We start from the raw sequence: 17,482 nt of genomic DNA, 5'->3' as shown, positions 1-17,482 counted from the left end.
CAAACTCAATCTGATGTGAAATAAGATGACCTTTATCTAAAACAGTGTCAGTGTCAGACAGTGACATATTTTACTTCATCTGAATAGTTTGTGGAAGCGTGTACAGTAAAACTCACTAATGTGTATATTAAGTTATTCACGAGTTAATGGAGACAGTAATGTTTTCATGATGTCTACATTTTAATTTTAATTTAAAATGAATGTGTTATTTGTCACAGATTTTTACTTAGATTGTGTCTTCATGTCCTACTGTTACATTTTGCCATGTCAGGGCAAAAACTGAAAAAGTGTGAAATATTTACCTTTTTAAAATACATGCAAAAATAAACATACATTTCCAAATGTATTTATTTTACTTGTACATCCCCACAGGGAGCAGACACACTGTTATGTCTTTGTTCTCACATGAAAAGTGTGGTTTACTCTTTGTTCTAGGTGGTTTCATCCTTCACCATCACCTGACACTTCTGTCCAGTCCACCCTGGGTAACAATGACACTTGAAGTGACCATAAAAAGGTTTGTTACTGGTAAAGTCATGAGGGTCTGTGATTATAGCTTGACCTAATGACACCATGTGACCAGAGTTGCGGCGTCTCCTGGTGCAGCGCCCGTTGCCATGGCAAAGTTGGAGGCTGCAGTGCAGGGTGTCAGACCTTAGCGTTCGTATGAAGGGACCCAAGACGGTGTGGACATAGTCTCTGAGGAGGATGCACTGATTCTGGAGTTGTGGGAGGAGAGATGGTTTTGTACAAACATAAGCACAGATGGACACACACCAGCCACTTAATTAGGTACACATAGGTACAAAGAAAATGCCAAGCTGATACCAGAGGTCAGAGGAGAATGACCAGACTGGTTTGAAACAATAACAAGGCAACACTAACTCAAAGATCAACGGTATGCAGAAGACCATCAGCTGGTTTCAGCAGCAGAAGACCACACTGAGTGCTGCTCCAACCACATTCTGTGGTGTCCTGTGTACCTAATAAGTAATATTTTCTCTCTACATACCTTGGATTTGGCAAATTTCAGCTCTCCCCACAGCACCACTCCAGCAGCACCCAATGATGCGCTCTCCCCCAGTGTATGCACCAGGTCTGTCTGCGTACACATGCATATGGAGACTTTTTTTTCGTAATTAACACTGACAAATGAATCATGAAATCATTTGTCAAACATGGCACATTATACCAATTTTATTGTCTTCCAATTGCTCCGTCATGTGACTCTTTTGGTCCAATCACAATGTAGTTATTGTTCCAGCAGTACAGGGTGTCCACAGGTTTACACGAGGTAAATTTAAGAGTTTCAAAATGGACAGTAATCTAAAACAACAGTAATATGTTTTGAACATTGTACAAATGTTTTGGATGTAAAAGGAAAACACAAAAACGATTCAAATGAAACATTTACTGAAAAAATATTTAAGACCCATCAAAAACGAACTTAGTTTTCAACATTTCATTTAAGACTTTTTAAGGACCTGCAGACCTTCATCACTCACACAAGGACTTTAAACTCCATCATACATGCCCTGTGTTACAGTTATACCATGCCACTCTCTGCTGTATTTACACATCATTTTTTAAACGTTTGTTTATTTGTTTTAAAGTTTTACATCTCAGGGAGTGCTACTCCATTAAGTTTTACGTGCTTGTACATTTGTGTGCTGCAACACATCCTACCTTATTGAGAAAGTTGAGAGTGTGTCTGAAAGCTAGCCGGGCGTAGGGAAGCACTGGTGTGCTGTGGTTGGTGTTGCTGCTGTGGCGCCAAAGTGATGCAACCCTCAAAGCCTCCAGAACACGGTGTCTGAGTGGAGAGAAGAGAAGCCTTCATCAGTATTTCATTTCAAGTCCTGAACAGACTCATATTTATGTCAAAGGAATATATGAATCTCTGTACCTGACCATGAGAGGTGCATCCGTCACTCCTCTCTGTGGCAGGTAGATGCTGGGATAGAGAGCAGTGGACTGTCTCCAGAGCCACGACAGACGGTCATTTTGCTGTCTCGTCCCCCTGTGACAGCGTCCTGTGTAGCTCTCATCTGGTCACACGAGAAACAAGTCTATTTAACATCATCTATTTTATCAATAAAATAACACATTGTGTTATTATACATATTAATATAGTGTTTTAAATAGACTTAAATGATTATTTCTAGCAACATATTTTATTACAATACATTTCACTACTAACCCTCACTATGTGAAGATACAATGAACGTCAGAAGACGGCAAACATACTGTCCAAAAAGCTGTGTTTGCCCTACCTGTTTTCCTCTTGTGTTTATTAAAGCAGACAGGAAACCCATAAAACCCCCACAATCCCTTGGGATGATGGCTGACCGCCAACTGCAGCGTCTCCTCCATGAACTTCTGAGTGCTCTCCTCAAACTCTTGCCTCGCCAGTGATGTCACAGCCCTGTCCGACAAATCCGGGCTCTTGCGTTTAACCAGCTCCTTGGACAACCTGCGGTACTCCATCTTGGTCCCGAAGTTTGTCTCCCATATTGGCTGCCACTCCTCCCAGTCGATGACGCCCAAACCTGTGAAGTTTGGCTGCAGCAAACTGGACATCTGCATCCCCGTGAGAGAAAGGTGAGCGGCGAGATCGCCAAGCTGTGGTATTCCTCCGTTCACCTCCCTGCCATCCTGAGAGAGGTATGGATATAATCCCAAGCGGTCCCGGTAGAAGATGGTCATTCTCTGAAAAGTTCAGTCAAACACAGAATCATCACAAAAACATCTCAAACTTTTGGTCCTTCTTGCTTGACACAAGCAAAGTCAGCTTTATAGAATTTCATGGCGAATTCAGGGGAGAAGTTGCACACACCCAACCAACCGAATACCCTTCACCTCATCCATATATCAGGAATTTCCCTAGGTTTGGGATTAATAAAGTAAATGTGTCTGTCTATCTGGTGTGTCGGGGAACCTGTGTTGGTCTTTAGGTAGCCAGGGTTTGGTTTGTCTACTCTCGGCTTTGGAAGAAATACGGTGGACTAAAAGCAAAAGGACCTGCAATCAATACAGATAAAGAGAACTCGCTCTAAATCAACTATTCTTAGTATCAGGTAATCATACAGTAGTCCACTGAAAACACAACAATGGATGTTACATGCATTTCACGCTGAAAATCCTCTTACGTTCACAGTGGACCTTTCAAGTCCCATTGAGACAAAACACATACATTAGGAACCTGGTCTTCTGTAGGACTGTACTGCAGCGTATAATCTCTAAAGCATTACATTTGAAGTACATTTTTAAATAACACTGCAAAAAATCATATTTAAAAAATAAAATTCAACAATAACCACAGAGATATACATTTATATCCGTGGCCTGTCTGGAAAGTCCATTCTGTGCAGCAATTGAATAAAATGTATCTTAAAATCCTAATATAATATAGTAATATATCATATAGTAAGTAATATAGTAATATATCAAATCCTGTATATTTTACTTCATCCTGGGGTTTCACAAAAGTATCACATCCCACTAAAGAGAGGTGTTGTGTTGACCCACCTGTCCCTGGAATCTCTGCCGTCGATTTTCCACAATGTCAAAGTCTCCCAGGTTCAGGTGAACATCGTAGCGTTCCTGACAGCGCGCTGTGGGCATGTTCCACACGACGACGAAGGGACGGCCCTCCAGGATCGGTCCTGCTGCAGTCACAGAGGGCAGGGTGGTGTGGAGGAGAGGGTCTCCATGGGTGGAGCTCTGAGACAGTGAGGTACAGTGGTGTGGAGAAAGAGAGAGGAGGAGGATGTAGAGAGGAAGGTGAGGCAGCACCATGGCTGCTCACAAGCTGACGTCTCCTTCCTGATGGGAGACAGAAAGGTGTCATTAAGACGCTCTGATGAGGAATATTAAGATTCTGTGCGCTTGTGAAACATTGTGAGGACAAAGCTACATGCTACAACAATCATGAAAACACATCAATGAAACACAAAAAAGGAAAGTTCTAATGGATCGTCTTTAATTTTCACCATTAAAAAAATAAGGAGAAATATCTCAGTTTTATAAGTGAAAAACAACTTTGCAACTTTAAAAAGGCACATTCCAACCTCCCGTATAAAATTACAGTAATGTAACAGCAGCAAATACAGAATTGAGTTTATACCTTTCTGAGATGCAGAGCAGCTCCCAGAGAGAACATTTAACTGCTTTAAATGGTTGAGGTTTTTATTTTGGATTGCAACATCATTTATTCTGTTTGAGCGTTCACAGTACATCACATGTCTGGCTGTGCATTCTAGTGAAACATTTTGGTTTGTGAAAATATTTAAAATTTAATATCTAGTTTTTAATGTATCTTCTGACCATCTATGTATTATCTTTATTTTTTATTTTTTAATTTACCATCTATGCTGCTGTAACACTGCAAATGACTCCATCCATTCATTCATTTTTGGCTCCTTTGTTTGCTTTAAGCAAACACAAGTTTTAACCGCACTGCACTTGATCCTCAAGTTGTTCGTTGTGTATCTGTAAGACTACTGACGGTATGTATGTTCCATGGGTGTAGATGTGTCTTTATAAAATGTGCACGTGTAACCTCCCCTTTCACGTGTGCACTGATGCCAGCCAGCCCATGTCCAAGTATATCCTACTGTATGTTCATCAAATGTCTTTGTGCATCCAATAGATGGGAGTTCCTTTGGCATCTCTGTAGGGAGTTTCAGTCAGAGTCTGTACAACGAGCTGCCCTGCAGACTGAGGGGGAGGAGGTGGTGGAGGAGGGATGATGGGAGTAGGTGGCGGGAGAGGAGCAGGAACAGAAGAGAAAGGAGGAGGAAGCATGGAAATAGAAGAGGGTGGAGGTTGTGAAGGAAGCATGGAAATAGGAGAAGGAGGTTGACTAGAAGATAGCAGTGACCCTACAACACTAGAACCCTGAGAGTCTCTGTTTCCTTGTGGTATTTGAGCAGCCATCAGTGTCGGTTTCCGCATGTTCATCTCGACACTCGGCATTCTGGAGAACCTCAGAAGCATCTCCATGGGAACAAACGATGTCATAGCGCCAGCGCTCTGCACTGGTGTCGACAGCACGTAGCCAAGGTGTGCATAGAAGTGCTGCTTATCGTGGGTGGTGAGGCACAAGCGCCTATAGCCTCTGCTTTTTGCGTAGCGCTCAGTTTCCTCCATCAAAGTCCGGCCATAGCCTTTCCCTCGCTCCACCTTTGACACAACCACCGACTCGACGAAGAGGCTGCCACTGTGACCCACGACATGGGACAGTCTGACGTGTCCAAGCAGCCTCTCTGTCTCTCTGTGTCCCTGCAGAAGAACCAGGCAGACGGGGAACTCTGGACAGGACTTCTGGAGGGAGTGGACCCGAGCGGCCTGACTCCTCTGCCACTCAGAATTGACCAGGTCGGCACATGGAACCAGCAGATCTGGACGCCGGTGGATCGGAACCGCATGGATCCTCCCTGGTTGTTTGCAGTCAGCGTGAGGCTTCTCTTCAATGTTTCCATCCACTTTTGACAACTCACAGACTTTCTCAACATATTGTGTCCGACAGTGCGATACGGTGATGCGGCGCAGATCAGTGCTCAGCTCCTCTTCAGTCAGTGGTTTGGAAAGTACAGATGTTAATGGTTCAGACCTGTGGTGATCAGGGTTTAACTAAAGTCAGTTTTCATTCACCTCCTTCAGCTCAGTGTTACATATTAGAAAAAGGTTCTGAGCATGCAGTTTTATGGTTGGTCTGATTACATCACAGTCTGTTAAATTATCAAAGATATACTCCAAAATGACATTCGCCCCTGTGACAAAGTTCACATCAACCAGACACTGGAAAAACCATACTTGAATTATCTGAGCAGCCTGTCTACTGACTGACAGCTCCACAGCTCAGTTATCTCCCTCTCTGTCTAGAATCAAATGTTAGTAGTCTCTGCTGTTTCAGTAAGATGTGCTTTACTTGTGTTAGTGGGAGCAGGCCTTATTAAAATACACTCCATTAATGGACAAAAGGTAAAGATGTCAAGTCACAGCTTCCATAACAATCACATCCAGTATAAAGGCCATTTGATTAAATTACTGCACTCCTGACCAATCTCAAATATGAAAGGTTAAGGCTGAAGTTAACTGACGACAGCTCTCACCTCCCTTTTCATTTTAAGTAAATGCATAAGGAGGTGAGAGATGTCGTCATTTTCAGACATGAACTCTGGCTAATGTCAGAGATTGCTCTTCAGATATGATGAATGCAGCAGGAGAATCACCAGAGGAATCATATTTTGTTGTAATGTATTGACAACTAATAAGATTAGAGACACAATTTGAAGCTTAGTTTGCTTGAACAGTCATTCATCCTCAAATGCTAAGTGTCGGCCCTTTGATGTGTTCCATTTTATTTTGTCTTCATTCTTTCTGATCAGTCCAAATGGTGAAGTCGACTTGAATCTGACACATTTTTATTACAAAGTTTGCTAAGAAGACGGAACTGTGATGCAGTGTACGTACACTATTTTCTGATTCTGTCTCCTGGCTCTTGTTTTAAGTTTTAGTTATCGTGATAGTTGTTTTCTAAAGTTCTATTCAGAATTTCCACAAACTGTTCATGCCACATTTTTAAAACATGAAAAATGTGTAAACTTATCAATTCATACACCACTTATCATTTAAAATGATTAGCCCTTATTGTCCAATGTTTATGCAAGCTGAATGAATAAATGAATAAATGAATGTTGTGTTTTGTTCACACATTGATAAGGTATCAATAACTAATAAGAATGATTTGTAGCTTTTAACTTAAACAAAATTGGAGGTTGAAATTCATATTGTGGAACTGCGAATAAATAGACAACGTGATGAAAAGAGAGAAAATAAAGAATAAAAGAAAGTAAATTAAGCTGTCAAAAAACTACCAACTCACCCAGAGAGAGAAACGCTGCCTGTGAAACAGATTCAGATGACTAAAAAAATTACATCAATGCAAAATTCAAAAAAAAAAGAAAAGAGGATGTTTCACAAATGCAGGAAACTAGCAGTTGAGTGATAAGATAGAGAACCACTAGATTTCCCTTGAGACACTGTTTACAAAACAGGCAGTGTAGCAACAGTGGCACAACATGTCCACGGATAATTGACTAATTTACTATGAAACAAAAAAGGCAGAGATGCAATTAACATTATAGGTATAAGTATTTGTACGAGTGCTAGCTTGCCATTTTGGAATCCTATGTTGGGGTTCGTTTTCGAGGCTGGATCTAAAGGGTCAGATTGGGAAACTGTTGGAACAACTGGGAAAGTCAGCGCAACCTCAATAAAATTCCAACTTTTGAGTATGACAACTGAAGCACACCATATGTACCGACAACTATGATTACATTTATGATGATGTTACTTTTAACTCTTCAACAATACCTATTTTAAGTACTATCAATACATTTCATTATTCTTCTTCAACGCATCAAGCCCTACTGTGTAAAATAAATATTAATCAAAGATATTATACTATGTAAACAGCAAAGTGTCATATTTTGAGGTAAAATGTTTGATGTGTGGACACTTTGCATTGTGGGATCGTGGTCACCATCATCCATCACCCCGAGAATTTTTACTAAATTAATCGTCTAGTTGTTCAATAATTAAATAACGAGCTTTCTGATTTTACATCTTAAATGTATATAAATATTTACTGGTTTATTTGCTTCATATAACAAAGAAATAATTGAAATGTAATAATATTGGTTTGTGGACAAAACAAGATATTCGAGATCATCATTTCAAGGTTTGGTTAACACATTTTCCGATAATTTATGGACCAAACGATTACTCGATTACGAAAAGAATAGTTAGTTGCAGCTGTGTTAAAGGTTAATACTTCTACAACAGTATAGCTGTAAACCAGTCCATAATAGTAACTTTCTGTAGTATAAACCCTCCTCCTTTCTTGCACTTCCATATTAGGTGAACTACGACAGTGACAGTGATAGGAGTCGTGGCTATATGCTAACAGGCTCATTTGCTTCCTTCCAGCTAACATGCTAAGCAGCGAGCACGCCGAGTACAAGTTACACAAACATTAGTGTTTATTAGCGAACCATGCACTTCTCACCACCATTAAACGTTACCTACATTTTGGTTAGTGACGCGGTTAGTGGCCGGCGCTGGTCCTCCTCGTGTATATGTGACAGCTGGTCTGCAGTCGGTTAACTTCCACTCCTCCACAGGTCATTAGCAGCAGTTGCCCAGCGGTAATATCTGATCCCCGGTCAGTCTTCAACCGCCAAAAATGTCTCCACCGAGACAGGAAATGTTACCGTTGAGAGTCTTTGCTGTGCGCGGTCGCATCTGCCTACCTGCGGATTGGGGTGGTATGACACAAACAGTGTATTTTAAATCAGACAGGATGATCAACGCTGTTAAATCTTATACATACTTCCAGTGTAGTATAAATTCAAAACACTCGCCTGTAATCTACAAAGTTCTTACAAAACATGTGATATTATGTCAATATGCATATAATCTCTTGTGAAATACAAATTTTCAGACTGAAACAACACTAAATAAAAGCTCCAGTGTGTGACATATGATGAGAGAGCAGACTGTAATACAGAACTCCTCTGCTCAACCCTCCTTTTCAAAAGCACATCTGGGAAACACAGCGGCCTTCATATATACACGAAAGGATATATAAGCAAAAGGCTTGTTCTAAGGCTACAGAAACATACTATTTTTGTTTTACTTTTAAGGGAATATACACTTAAACACACTTGAATTATATATTCAAATAATCCCTCGTAAATGGATGTGTACTGAAACACTGCTACCATCGCTACCCACTGACATCAGACTTTCCTCTCCTCTGCAGGCGAGTCTGCAAAAGCTGTTAGGTTTCCTCCATCATCCCTCAGTCAGCCATGACTCGTCCCTCTCTGTGCAGTGAGGGAACGTCCCCGGGTGACACAACAACAAAACACCATTATACTGAGAAACAGTCATGTGGCAAAGATATCTGCATCCTGTGAAGCCATTTGACAATGGTTTGAAAGTAACAGACATTTTTTATTTTTTTAAATTAAAATCTCCAGCTTTTTGTTTTGCCACCAACACACACAATATCTTGAAGTTATCAGCGAGTGCAAGTAGAATTTCAATAAAGAGAAAGATTTTTCTAACAAAATGTTTTCTTTATTTTTTTAAAGTTTTTTTTCTTATCCAGGACAACTCATTCAAGGATAATCAAGGAGAAATAAGCACTATAGTTTATTAGAATTTTTTTTCTCTTTTTACATTTTGTCAGAGATGGATGTTGAATTTTATCTGAATTGGTCAAAGCAAAAACAAAAAAGAAAAAAAGAATACATAATAACAATACATTAATAATTAATTCAATACATTGAAGTGTGGCGTCAATGATAGAATAACAATGGCCCAGAAAACGTAGGGTTGTTATTATTTTCACTGCTTCTTCTGTGGTACTGTAATAATCACCATCACTAACTCAACTCAACTCAATCAACAACAGTAGAGGAAGAAATGGAGCGCACTGACAAAGTTCAGCACCCCGGCCTCCTGAAGAGGAAACACTTTTTTTATTTAAATAATATTTTATCAAAGCTTCTGTTTTTTTAATCTTCATAAAACATTTCTAAAAGTTCTTTAAACATATCACCTTTTTTTTTTTTGCATTTTTTTGTTTTCTTTTTCAGAGATTTTTTTTTTAGTTTTTCTTGTCTCCATTTTACCACAATGTGTCCGTTTTTGCAAGTGTGGTTGCCTATGTGTTTCTGAGTATCTGTATGTGTGCGTGTGTGTGTATTTATCTGTGTATGTACTGATGAGTCCTTGGCTGAGGATTGTTGGAACAATTTCGAGTTGTTTAAGTGCTCGTGTGAAGCCTGCACGTATGAAGCATGATGGTGTGTTTATATGTGTTTTGTGTTCTCACACTGCTTTAACCTGTATTAAGGTCTTTGCAGCAAAAACATTCATACTGAGAGGTTTGAGTTGGCTCAATAAACAAAGTGAGTAGCCTTTAGCTAACTTTGTGTGTGTGCTTCTCCACAAAGTGAGGCTAGGACGGAGTGTGTGGAGCTAGTATTGTGGATCAGGGTGAGCAAACCAAGTGATGTGGGCATCTCTCAGTACTTGTACAGGTTTCAGTATAAAAGTATGTGTGTGTGTGTGTGTGTGTGTGTCTGTGTGGATTCATGTACCTTCAGGTGAGCCAAGTACAGCTTTCAAGTGTTTGCATGACTGTGTAAAAGTTATGAGTCTGTATAGCCACTGCATGACATGTCGGTTGGAGTATGCGAGTGTGTACGTGAGTGTGTGTGTGTGTGTGTGTGTGTGTGTGTGTGTGTGTGTGTGTGTGTGTGTGTGTGTGTGTGTGTAAAAGAAGGCACGGAGGGTGGTGTGGGAGGCTCAGTCTCTCAGGTCCATGCTGGAGCCAAACAGAGCTACCAGCTGCTCCTCGTAGTGGGCGATGTTCCTCTTCATGATCTCCTTACAGGAGCCCAGGAGACGCTCAAACGCCTGGATGTCTATTACTGTGAGGTGAGAGAGAGTGAGAGCAGGAGAGAAAGAGAGAGAGAGTAAGAGTAAGATGTTAGGTGTGGTTCAGTTCAGCTGCTCAGTTATTGAAATGTCATAACAAAACACTTAACAAATGAAAACAATCCAAGTCTGTTTTTGTTTGCTTTAAAACGTAACATGACCAGTCTGTCATCCCATATATAGTTAAAGATTCTGAGGATGCCTGTGGGTTTTATTGGCAGCAATTTTAACAACAAGCTAAAACACTTAGGCTTTGTCCAAGAGAATATTTAGTAAAACATCAGTGGACCACTCCAATCGAGAGAGGGAGGGATGTGTGGGTCTGGACATTGTTAAAAAAGAAACCACTCAGACACAAACACATGATGAAGCAGAGTAACATGAACCCAACAAATGACAGCAACATCCGCCTCTCAGCCCTTCACAGGAAAAGAAATAAAAAAAGATGTGATAAACCCTAATGAAGACATAAGACAAAAAGACAGATGGATTCCCAGACACATTAATGAAGCAGTAATAGAACAGATAAGAACCCCATTTGTTCCTTCAACAACCAGGGTTCCACACTTTGGTTGTTATTTACAAATTCAAGGACTTTTCAAGGACCAATTGCCTCAAATTCAAGGACCGAATGTGCTGACACAGCTTAAGATGGGAGGGCAACACATAAGCGCTGCTTGGCCCATGGCGTCCACTTTGATTGATTTGACAAGTGCTTGTCCTTGGGATCTTGGTCAAAGTCAGTCTTTGTAATTTTCTTTGGTGAGCCAGAGATCTTGGAATTTAAATTTCCCAGGCATCACATAATTTGCTCTCTCTTGCTTATCGTTACTCGCTCATTGTTCTGAATGGAATGTCAAGTAAATGGCAGAGAGAGACAGTGGACAGTGTCCGCAACAACGCCGCTAGTAATTACGACTCGATGTTTGTTCTGCATAGGCCTAGTTATACTTACATACGCCATTGCGTATGTAAGTAGACTAGGGTACATGAAACAGTAGTTGGTGTCATAACAAACAAGGATCGACAGCTGATTATTTTGATCTTAGATATTTGTCATTCCTGATTAAAGGTGTTTTATATGTGTGACAAAGAGAGAGACAACAACAGATGTGTGGGCTGCTACAACACAACTGAGCGACATTTCCTCTGCTTCAAAGCTGTGCAGCTGTTAGTCAAAAACACAAACATTACACAGACAAAACAGGCTGGCCAGTGAGTTTACCAACTGTGTGCACTGTTAATCATGAAATGGAAAAAAATAATAGATAAGAATAAGAGAGAACTGACTGATTACGTCTACCATGAAAAAAACAAAGCTGTGGAATAAACAAATGAATTCAAAGCTGAAACAAACAAACAAAAAAATTCAAAGCTGATTTCCTGTGGTGACAGAAAAACATGACAACCCATTAAAAATCCAGTGTTCGTTTTAAAAAGTGAAGAGCTGCTCATATTCTGTAGAGGTTGAAATACTGAACTCACATTAAAGCGGAAACAATACTGAACGGCCTTCAAATCCACAAAAATAGGTGATGGCAGATGAGTTGAAGAACCACAGAATAATGAATTGATTAAAACACAAGTGACACTTTACATTACATTACATGTCATTTAGCAGACGCTTTTATCCAAAGCGACTTACAAAAGTGCATATCTCTTGATAATCTACTTACAGTAACAGTTCAACTAAAAGACAGTTATTACAACTGACATTTTTTGTGGGAATAAGGCATTATTAATTTAATTGTATTGCTCTTAACATGAAGTAAATATATATATATGGGATTTATTGAACATTTTAAGAACTTGATATAAAAATCTCATTGAGAATGAATGGGCTGAAAGGGACAACAGAATGCATTATATCATAGAACACAGTGAAAAAGACTTTAATGACATACTTTGGATTAAAGTATCACATTTGGACACAGGATGAAATACTTAAATGAAGCTGCGGATTACATACAATTACATCATTATCAGTTTTATTTTGGTTTAAAATCAAAACATGGAGGAGGGTGTTCTGTCTTACCCAAACACTTGACATGGCCAACTGCGTAGGCCGAGGCGGCTCGGGGCTTGTTAGTGACCAAGGCCAGCTCCCCAAAGTATTGACCCCTGTTACAGCGTGTAATCTCCACCTCCGCATTGTCTGCATGGTCCGCCTTCGTCTGCAGGAAGGGGAGACGAACAGGAGAGGGATTAAAGGTTAGGAACCTCCGAGTACCTCTTTCTTTTTCCCCACAGAGAGACGCACTCAGCAGCTGAGACAATTGTGATTCCCGCTGTTGCTAGGCAAAAACACTTTTGTACTCTGATGGTTTTTAATGGGGAGTGTGGGTTGTCACTGTCAGAATCCTCTGCATTGTAACCATCTAGCAGAAGAATAAAACCACTATTATGTTTATGCATATTCCTGGACCAGCAAAAACAAAGAATATTTAAAAGCCTCAGTTCTTTAATGAATGGGTTCTTCATTACTGCTGAAATGAGAGAGAAAAGACAGCTGGCAAAGTGCAGAGTAAAACTGGAAGAAGTGACGCAAATTGTCATTCACAGTAAAAAGTAAAACGCAGAGAGGAGCAGTGGAGAAAATGAAGGAATGAGAGGAGTAGCATCTTACTTTGCTCTTCAACATGATCTTGACCTCTCCAGATTCTACAATGTAGAAGCAATCAGCCCCGTCTCCCTGAGGAGGAAGAAAACAGTCAAGTTATCATTACACTCCTTGGTAGCAGGAATTAGGCCTTGAGTAATATAAATGAGGAGACCCCAAATGCTGGAGTGGAGTCATTCTCTCCCTGTATTAAACCTAATCAGCCATTACTGGTTCTTACCTGTGTGATGATACGCTCACCATCTGAGAACTGCTTCGCTCCTAATACGTCAACTATCTTCATCCTCTCTGTTGCCTGCATAGACAAAAGAGGTCGATATATTGGGAAGTTGAGAGAAGAGAAACAATGGGCTAAACTGTCGATGCTAACATTGCATGTTAGCTATAAACTCACCTCCAGTGATTTGAGTAAAGGTACCGACTCGATGAAAGACTCATACATCCTCCTTTTCTTGGCATTGTTCTTCAGAATGAGTCTACGAAATGTGGCACGGTCCTAGGGACAACAAACATGAGTAAACCTCTCTGACTGTTTGACTGTGTGGTCCTTCTCTGAACGACCACTGGGGGGAGCAGCAGCATAAACAACAGGGCAAAACACTGGCTCCATTCACAGATAACAGCACTCCATTCTTAACATGTTGGGCATGTTAAGAATCATGCATACTGGTAAGTGAACCCGACCTCGATAATTTCCCATGAACCTCAGCATTGGTTTATTTGCTCAAAAAACAACTATAAAATGGTCTATACCACCTTAATACAGTAAGAATACAACAAATCACACACCATGTTGTCTGCTTTTACAATTTATGCATATTTATTCTATTTGGATGCTCTTACCAGACCCCATAATGCTCCCTCCTGAGTGGCAATGATGGTGGCAGCACGTGGCGTGTTGTACATGAGTGCCAGCTCCCCGAAGCTGCCCTTATTATCATACTGACCCACGCACGTTCCCGATACCACAATGTCATACACACCCCTGGAGAGAGAAGAGACAGCGATGGAGTGTGAGGGAATGAGGAAAACCAAGCGACTGAGAAACAGAGAAATAAAATGAAATCCAAAAGCACATGCAGAAAATAATAATAATAACAATAACAATAATAATGATTTATTTATATAATTGAATCAAAAGTCAAGATGAGATTGGTGTCCCCATCCTGTTATTTAGGGAAGGTAATATGTAGCATCGCTTTTCATAATGGTCATGTTGGAAAGACAGCCATCCTACCATTTGCTTAATTAGGGGGCTAAAACCCTTGTCACTGGTAGAGTATTAACACTTACTTAGTTTGACTGGATTACCATGACGAGAGGACCATGATCATTTGTGTCGTCAGTCAATGGCGCTCAGTTTACCAGTATTGAAACATACTACTTGGCTGTGACTTTTATGAAAGCATCAGAAGATATATGAAAGCTAATTATTGATACAAAAGTCTTTCTATTTGAGTCCAACGGTCAGATTAAAAAAATATTTTTTTTACTTGGAAACTCAGGCAATACTACCAGAACAGACCATGGGAGCGTTTGTGTGTATACAGCAGCAGTGCAGCGATGGGTGGGGAAAGAAGCATTCATGTTGTCAAACTGTTGAATGGCCGTATTTTTGGAGCTATAAAATTCACTTTTTTTGCTTATATTTAAAAGTTTCTCAATTGAGTTATAAGTCATCAAGATTTCTCATCATTTATAAAAACCAACAAGCATGTTAAGTGAATAAACAGACAAACACACAAACAGATAAAATGAGAATAAGGCTGCACTACATCAAAGTGTGCTATTAAAGCCAGAGGACAAATGGTTGTGACTTCCGGCATAGACAGGATGTGTGCATAACAAGGATTTTATCTTTCAACCAGTGGGTATCGCCCTCCGTGATTTTTAACATCCCACAAGTACAAAAAAAGAAATGTAGCTAGGGTTTGTTGGCTTCACAGTAATTTTTAAACAATGGAGACCTTTCAACTTCTTATGAGAGATACAATGAAGTATAATGGCAAAGAGTAAATGACAAATGCAAGATCCAGAGGCAGCAAACTAAGCAGTTCATTCAAATGTTTGATATAATTATTTATAATGACTTTTAGATGGGGCACAGGTGCAAAATAACTTGTGTGCTTATACTGTATATTAAAGCTGTGTCAAAACAGTCACAACTCAGTGCCACAATGATCACATGAACATGTCATCAGTCCCATTATACATTTATTGCCAGGTCGCTGTGTGAATTCCACTTTCTTCCTTCCTTCCTTCCTTCCTTCCTTCCTTCCTTCAAGGTCTCCAAACATGATTGTTCACATTTGTCTGTAAAGGCTGGTCCTTATGTTAAGTTTAGTACCACACAAATGAGGGCAGCTAAATGCTTATAGGACATGGTTGTGTTGAGACTTATCATTTTGAGTCAGCTGTGCCTTGAAAATCGTTAGCAGCTTTCACAGCTGACAGTGAGAGACCCATGTGATTATATTGATGGCTAATATGACGAAACACCAAGCAAAGTAACTTTAAATACTAGGTTTAATGACCTAATAAAAAGGCTTCATAATAAAACAAAAACTGAACAATGTGGTACTTTATCCTGTTTTGTTTCCTGCTTTTCTTTTTAGTGTGTGTGTGTCTATGCTCACATCCCACCCTACGGGTGACATTAACTACTACCTATGCTTTAACAGGCCAGGGGAAAACTCTGTGAAAGAATATGACTAGGAAAGTGTGTTGCTCTTAAAGGTCATACATGTCTCATGTCAGGGAGCACACTGTGTTAGACAGTATGTCCACAGATAGAAAGATAGTGCACAACAAGTGGAACTACTGTGATCAAGTGACTGGTAGGTCTGTTCTCTCTTTGGTGGCACCATCTTGTTTTATGTTAAGTAATCACATGAACTATTGATGCATGAAGGATAAATGGTAATTTCTCTAAACACAGTGTAATCTCAGGGACTGACAAGGAAATGTGTCAAAATTAATTTAAAATCAAAGTCAACAATAATTTCACCATTTTACCTGATGTTAATGTTGTAATTATTATAAATAGTAATACTAATTTACAAGTATATAATAGTACTTTATTTACTACAGTTTATTACTCCTACAGTATATTACAGTTTTCCAATCCAGGTAACAAAACCTCTATGGCCTTCAACACACTGTGTACACAGCAGCTCACATTGTTTACATTGACAATATAGGAGGGAAATTACATCCATGGCCTTCAAAGATACCAAACAGAAATGCACGCAGACCATAATCATGTTAAAAAAAATAGAACCCTAACCCCTACAGTAAAGAACAGCAAACTGGCTGCTGCACTTTTTCAATAGGTTACAAACCTGTAACTATTTGCCAATATTATATTTCTGTTCCTCTGTGTATGTTAATGAGCATCTGTTTCAGTCAATCTAATTCTCTTCAAACAACTCAGTTCTGTAACTGGGCCGTATAACATTACCTTCTTTATTTTTTCCATCATGAAAGCTGACTAAAACAACCTGGTAGTATCTGAATCAATAAACCAACCCAGATTTAATGACCCAGCATGGGTGAATGCCTCTTACCTCTCTATGACATAGAAGTTGTCTCCATCATCTCCCTGGTCGATGACATGATCCTGGGGTTGAACCACTGATTCAAACATGGCGTCTAGCACCTGAGAGAACTGCTCCTGGATGGTGGGGGGAAAAAAGGAAGAATATCAAAGATGATACTGTATGTGTGTGTGTGATGCACAATGGAGAAAGTCGTAGAATGGAGTATATATATTTTTTATTACCATAACACTTCCTAAATTGATGTGTCTTCATTTTTCAGTGAATATATATAAACAGCTATGTAAATGTGCAATACATATGCAAGTTGTTGAAATAAAAAAAAAGAACTGTAACTCAACAGTTGCCATCTTTGCAACATAGCCAAAGTGAGAAATCTGAGAAAATGGAGTCCAAAGAAATGTTTTCCGTGACTGTGGTGACATAATTGGCATGTCAAATGACTTTTAAATGCAGCCACATGTTGGCAGTTGTCATTTCCGATGAGTGTAAAATGGCTTCATCTGACAACACTAGTCTGTTGTAATTGACACACCACACTAGGGAATACTGAGTATACAGTATACTACGAGTGGATCTATCCACTTAAGTATCTGATTTCAGACAGGATCCATTTCACCAGCAGTTTCATAATATCGCCGTCTCTGTGGATTGAGTGGCAACAATAGGAACATGAATAGGTTTTAAAATTATCAAATTAATTTTAAGTAGATCTTCTTAGCCAAAACAAATATGTCAATCAAGTATATCAGCATCACACAGACATACAGACACCGGATTTACTTTG

The 17,482-nt window shown here is 39.7% G+C and overlaps 3 protein-coding genes across 4 annotated transcripts in view; all 3 read right to left on the bottom strand.

The window, feature by feature from the left end:
- Positions 1-330: 330 nt before the first annotated feature.
- On the bottom strand, positions 331-8,255 carry hyal3 (hyaluronidase 3). Of its 2 annotated transcripts, none has more exons than XM_044037257.1 (7): positions 8,095-8,255; positions 3,529-3,825; positions 2,274-2,709; positions 1,907-2,048; positions 1,687-1,813; positions 1,013-1,102; positions 331-719 (listed from the first exon to the last, which is right to left on the bottom strand). In XM_044037257.1, the coding sequence occupies exons 2-7, from the start codon at positions 3,796-3,798 to the stop codon at positions 432-434; spliced, it is 1,353 nt and encodes a 450-aa protein (XP_043893192.1). In that variant the 5' UTR covers positions 3,799-3,825; positions 8,095-8,255; the 3' UTR covers positions 331-431. The 2 variants fall into 2 exon arrangements, with proteins under 2 accessions (XP_043893192.1, XP_043893190.1); XM_044037255.1 differs by lacking the exon at positions 8,095-8,255 and adding an exon at positions 6,890-7,613.
- On the bottom strand, positions 3,961-6,128 carry LOC122776848 (N-alpha-acetyltransferase 80). The gene is made up of 2 exons (XM_044037595.1): positions 6,117-6,128; positions 3,961-5,634 (listed from the first exon to the last, which is right to left on the bottom strand). Exons 1-2 carry the CDS (start codon positions 6,126-6,128, stop codon positions 4,627-4,629), a joined length of 1,020 nt encoding a protein of 339 aa, XP_043893530.1. The 3' UTR covers positions 3,961-4,626.
- An 873-nt stretch (positions 8,256-9,128) lies between the features above and the next one.
- prkar2aa (protein kinase, cAMP-dependent, regulatory, type II, alpha A) overlaps positions 9,129-17,482 on the bottom strand; it is a 37,056-nt gene continuing 28,702 nt past the window's right edge. Inside the window, exons 5-11 of the mRNA XM_044037259.1 lie at positions 16,705-16,811; positions 13,982-14,123; positions 13,533-13,634; positions 13,359-13,433; positions 13,145-13,210; positions 12,554-12,692; positions 9,129-10,511 (exon numbers count right to left, since the gene is read on the bottom strand). Of these exons, the coding sequence (XP_043893194.1) occupies positions 10,387-10,511; positions 12,554-12,692; positions 13,145-13,210; positions 13,359-13,433; positions 13,533-13,634; positions 13,982-14,123; positions 16,705-16,811 (756 nt within the window). The 3' untranslated portion in view covers positions 9,129-10,386. The remainder of the gene's footprint in view (positions 10,512-12,553; positions 12,693-13,144; positions 13,211-13,358; positions 13,434-13,532; positions 13,635-13,981; positions 14,124-16,704; positions 16,812-17,482) is intronic.

The sequence above is a fragment of the Solea senegalensis genome, linkage group LG11, assembly GCF_019176455.1.
Source record: "Solea senegalensis isolate Sse05_10M linkage group LG11, IFAPA_SoseM_1, whole genome shotgun sequence".
Taxonomy (NCBI): domain Eukaryota; kingdom Metazoa; phylum Chordata; class Actinopteri; order Pleuronectiformes; family Soleidae; genus Solea; species Solea senegalensis.
The sequence above is the reverse complement of the archived record's forward strand: the minus strand, read 5'-3'. Positions and strand labels throughout refer to the sequence as shown.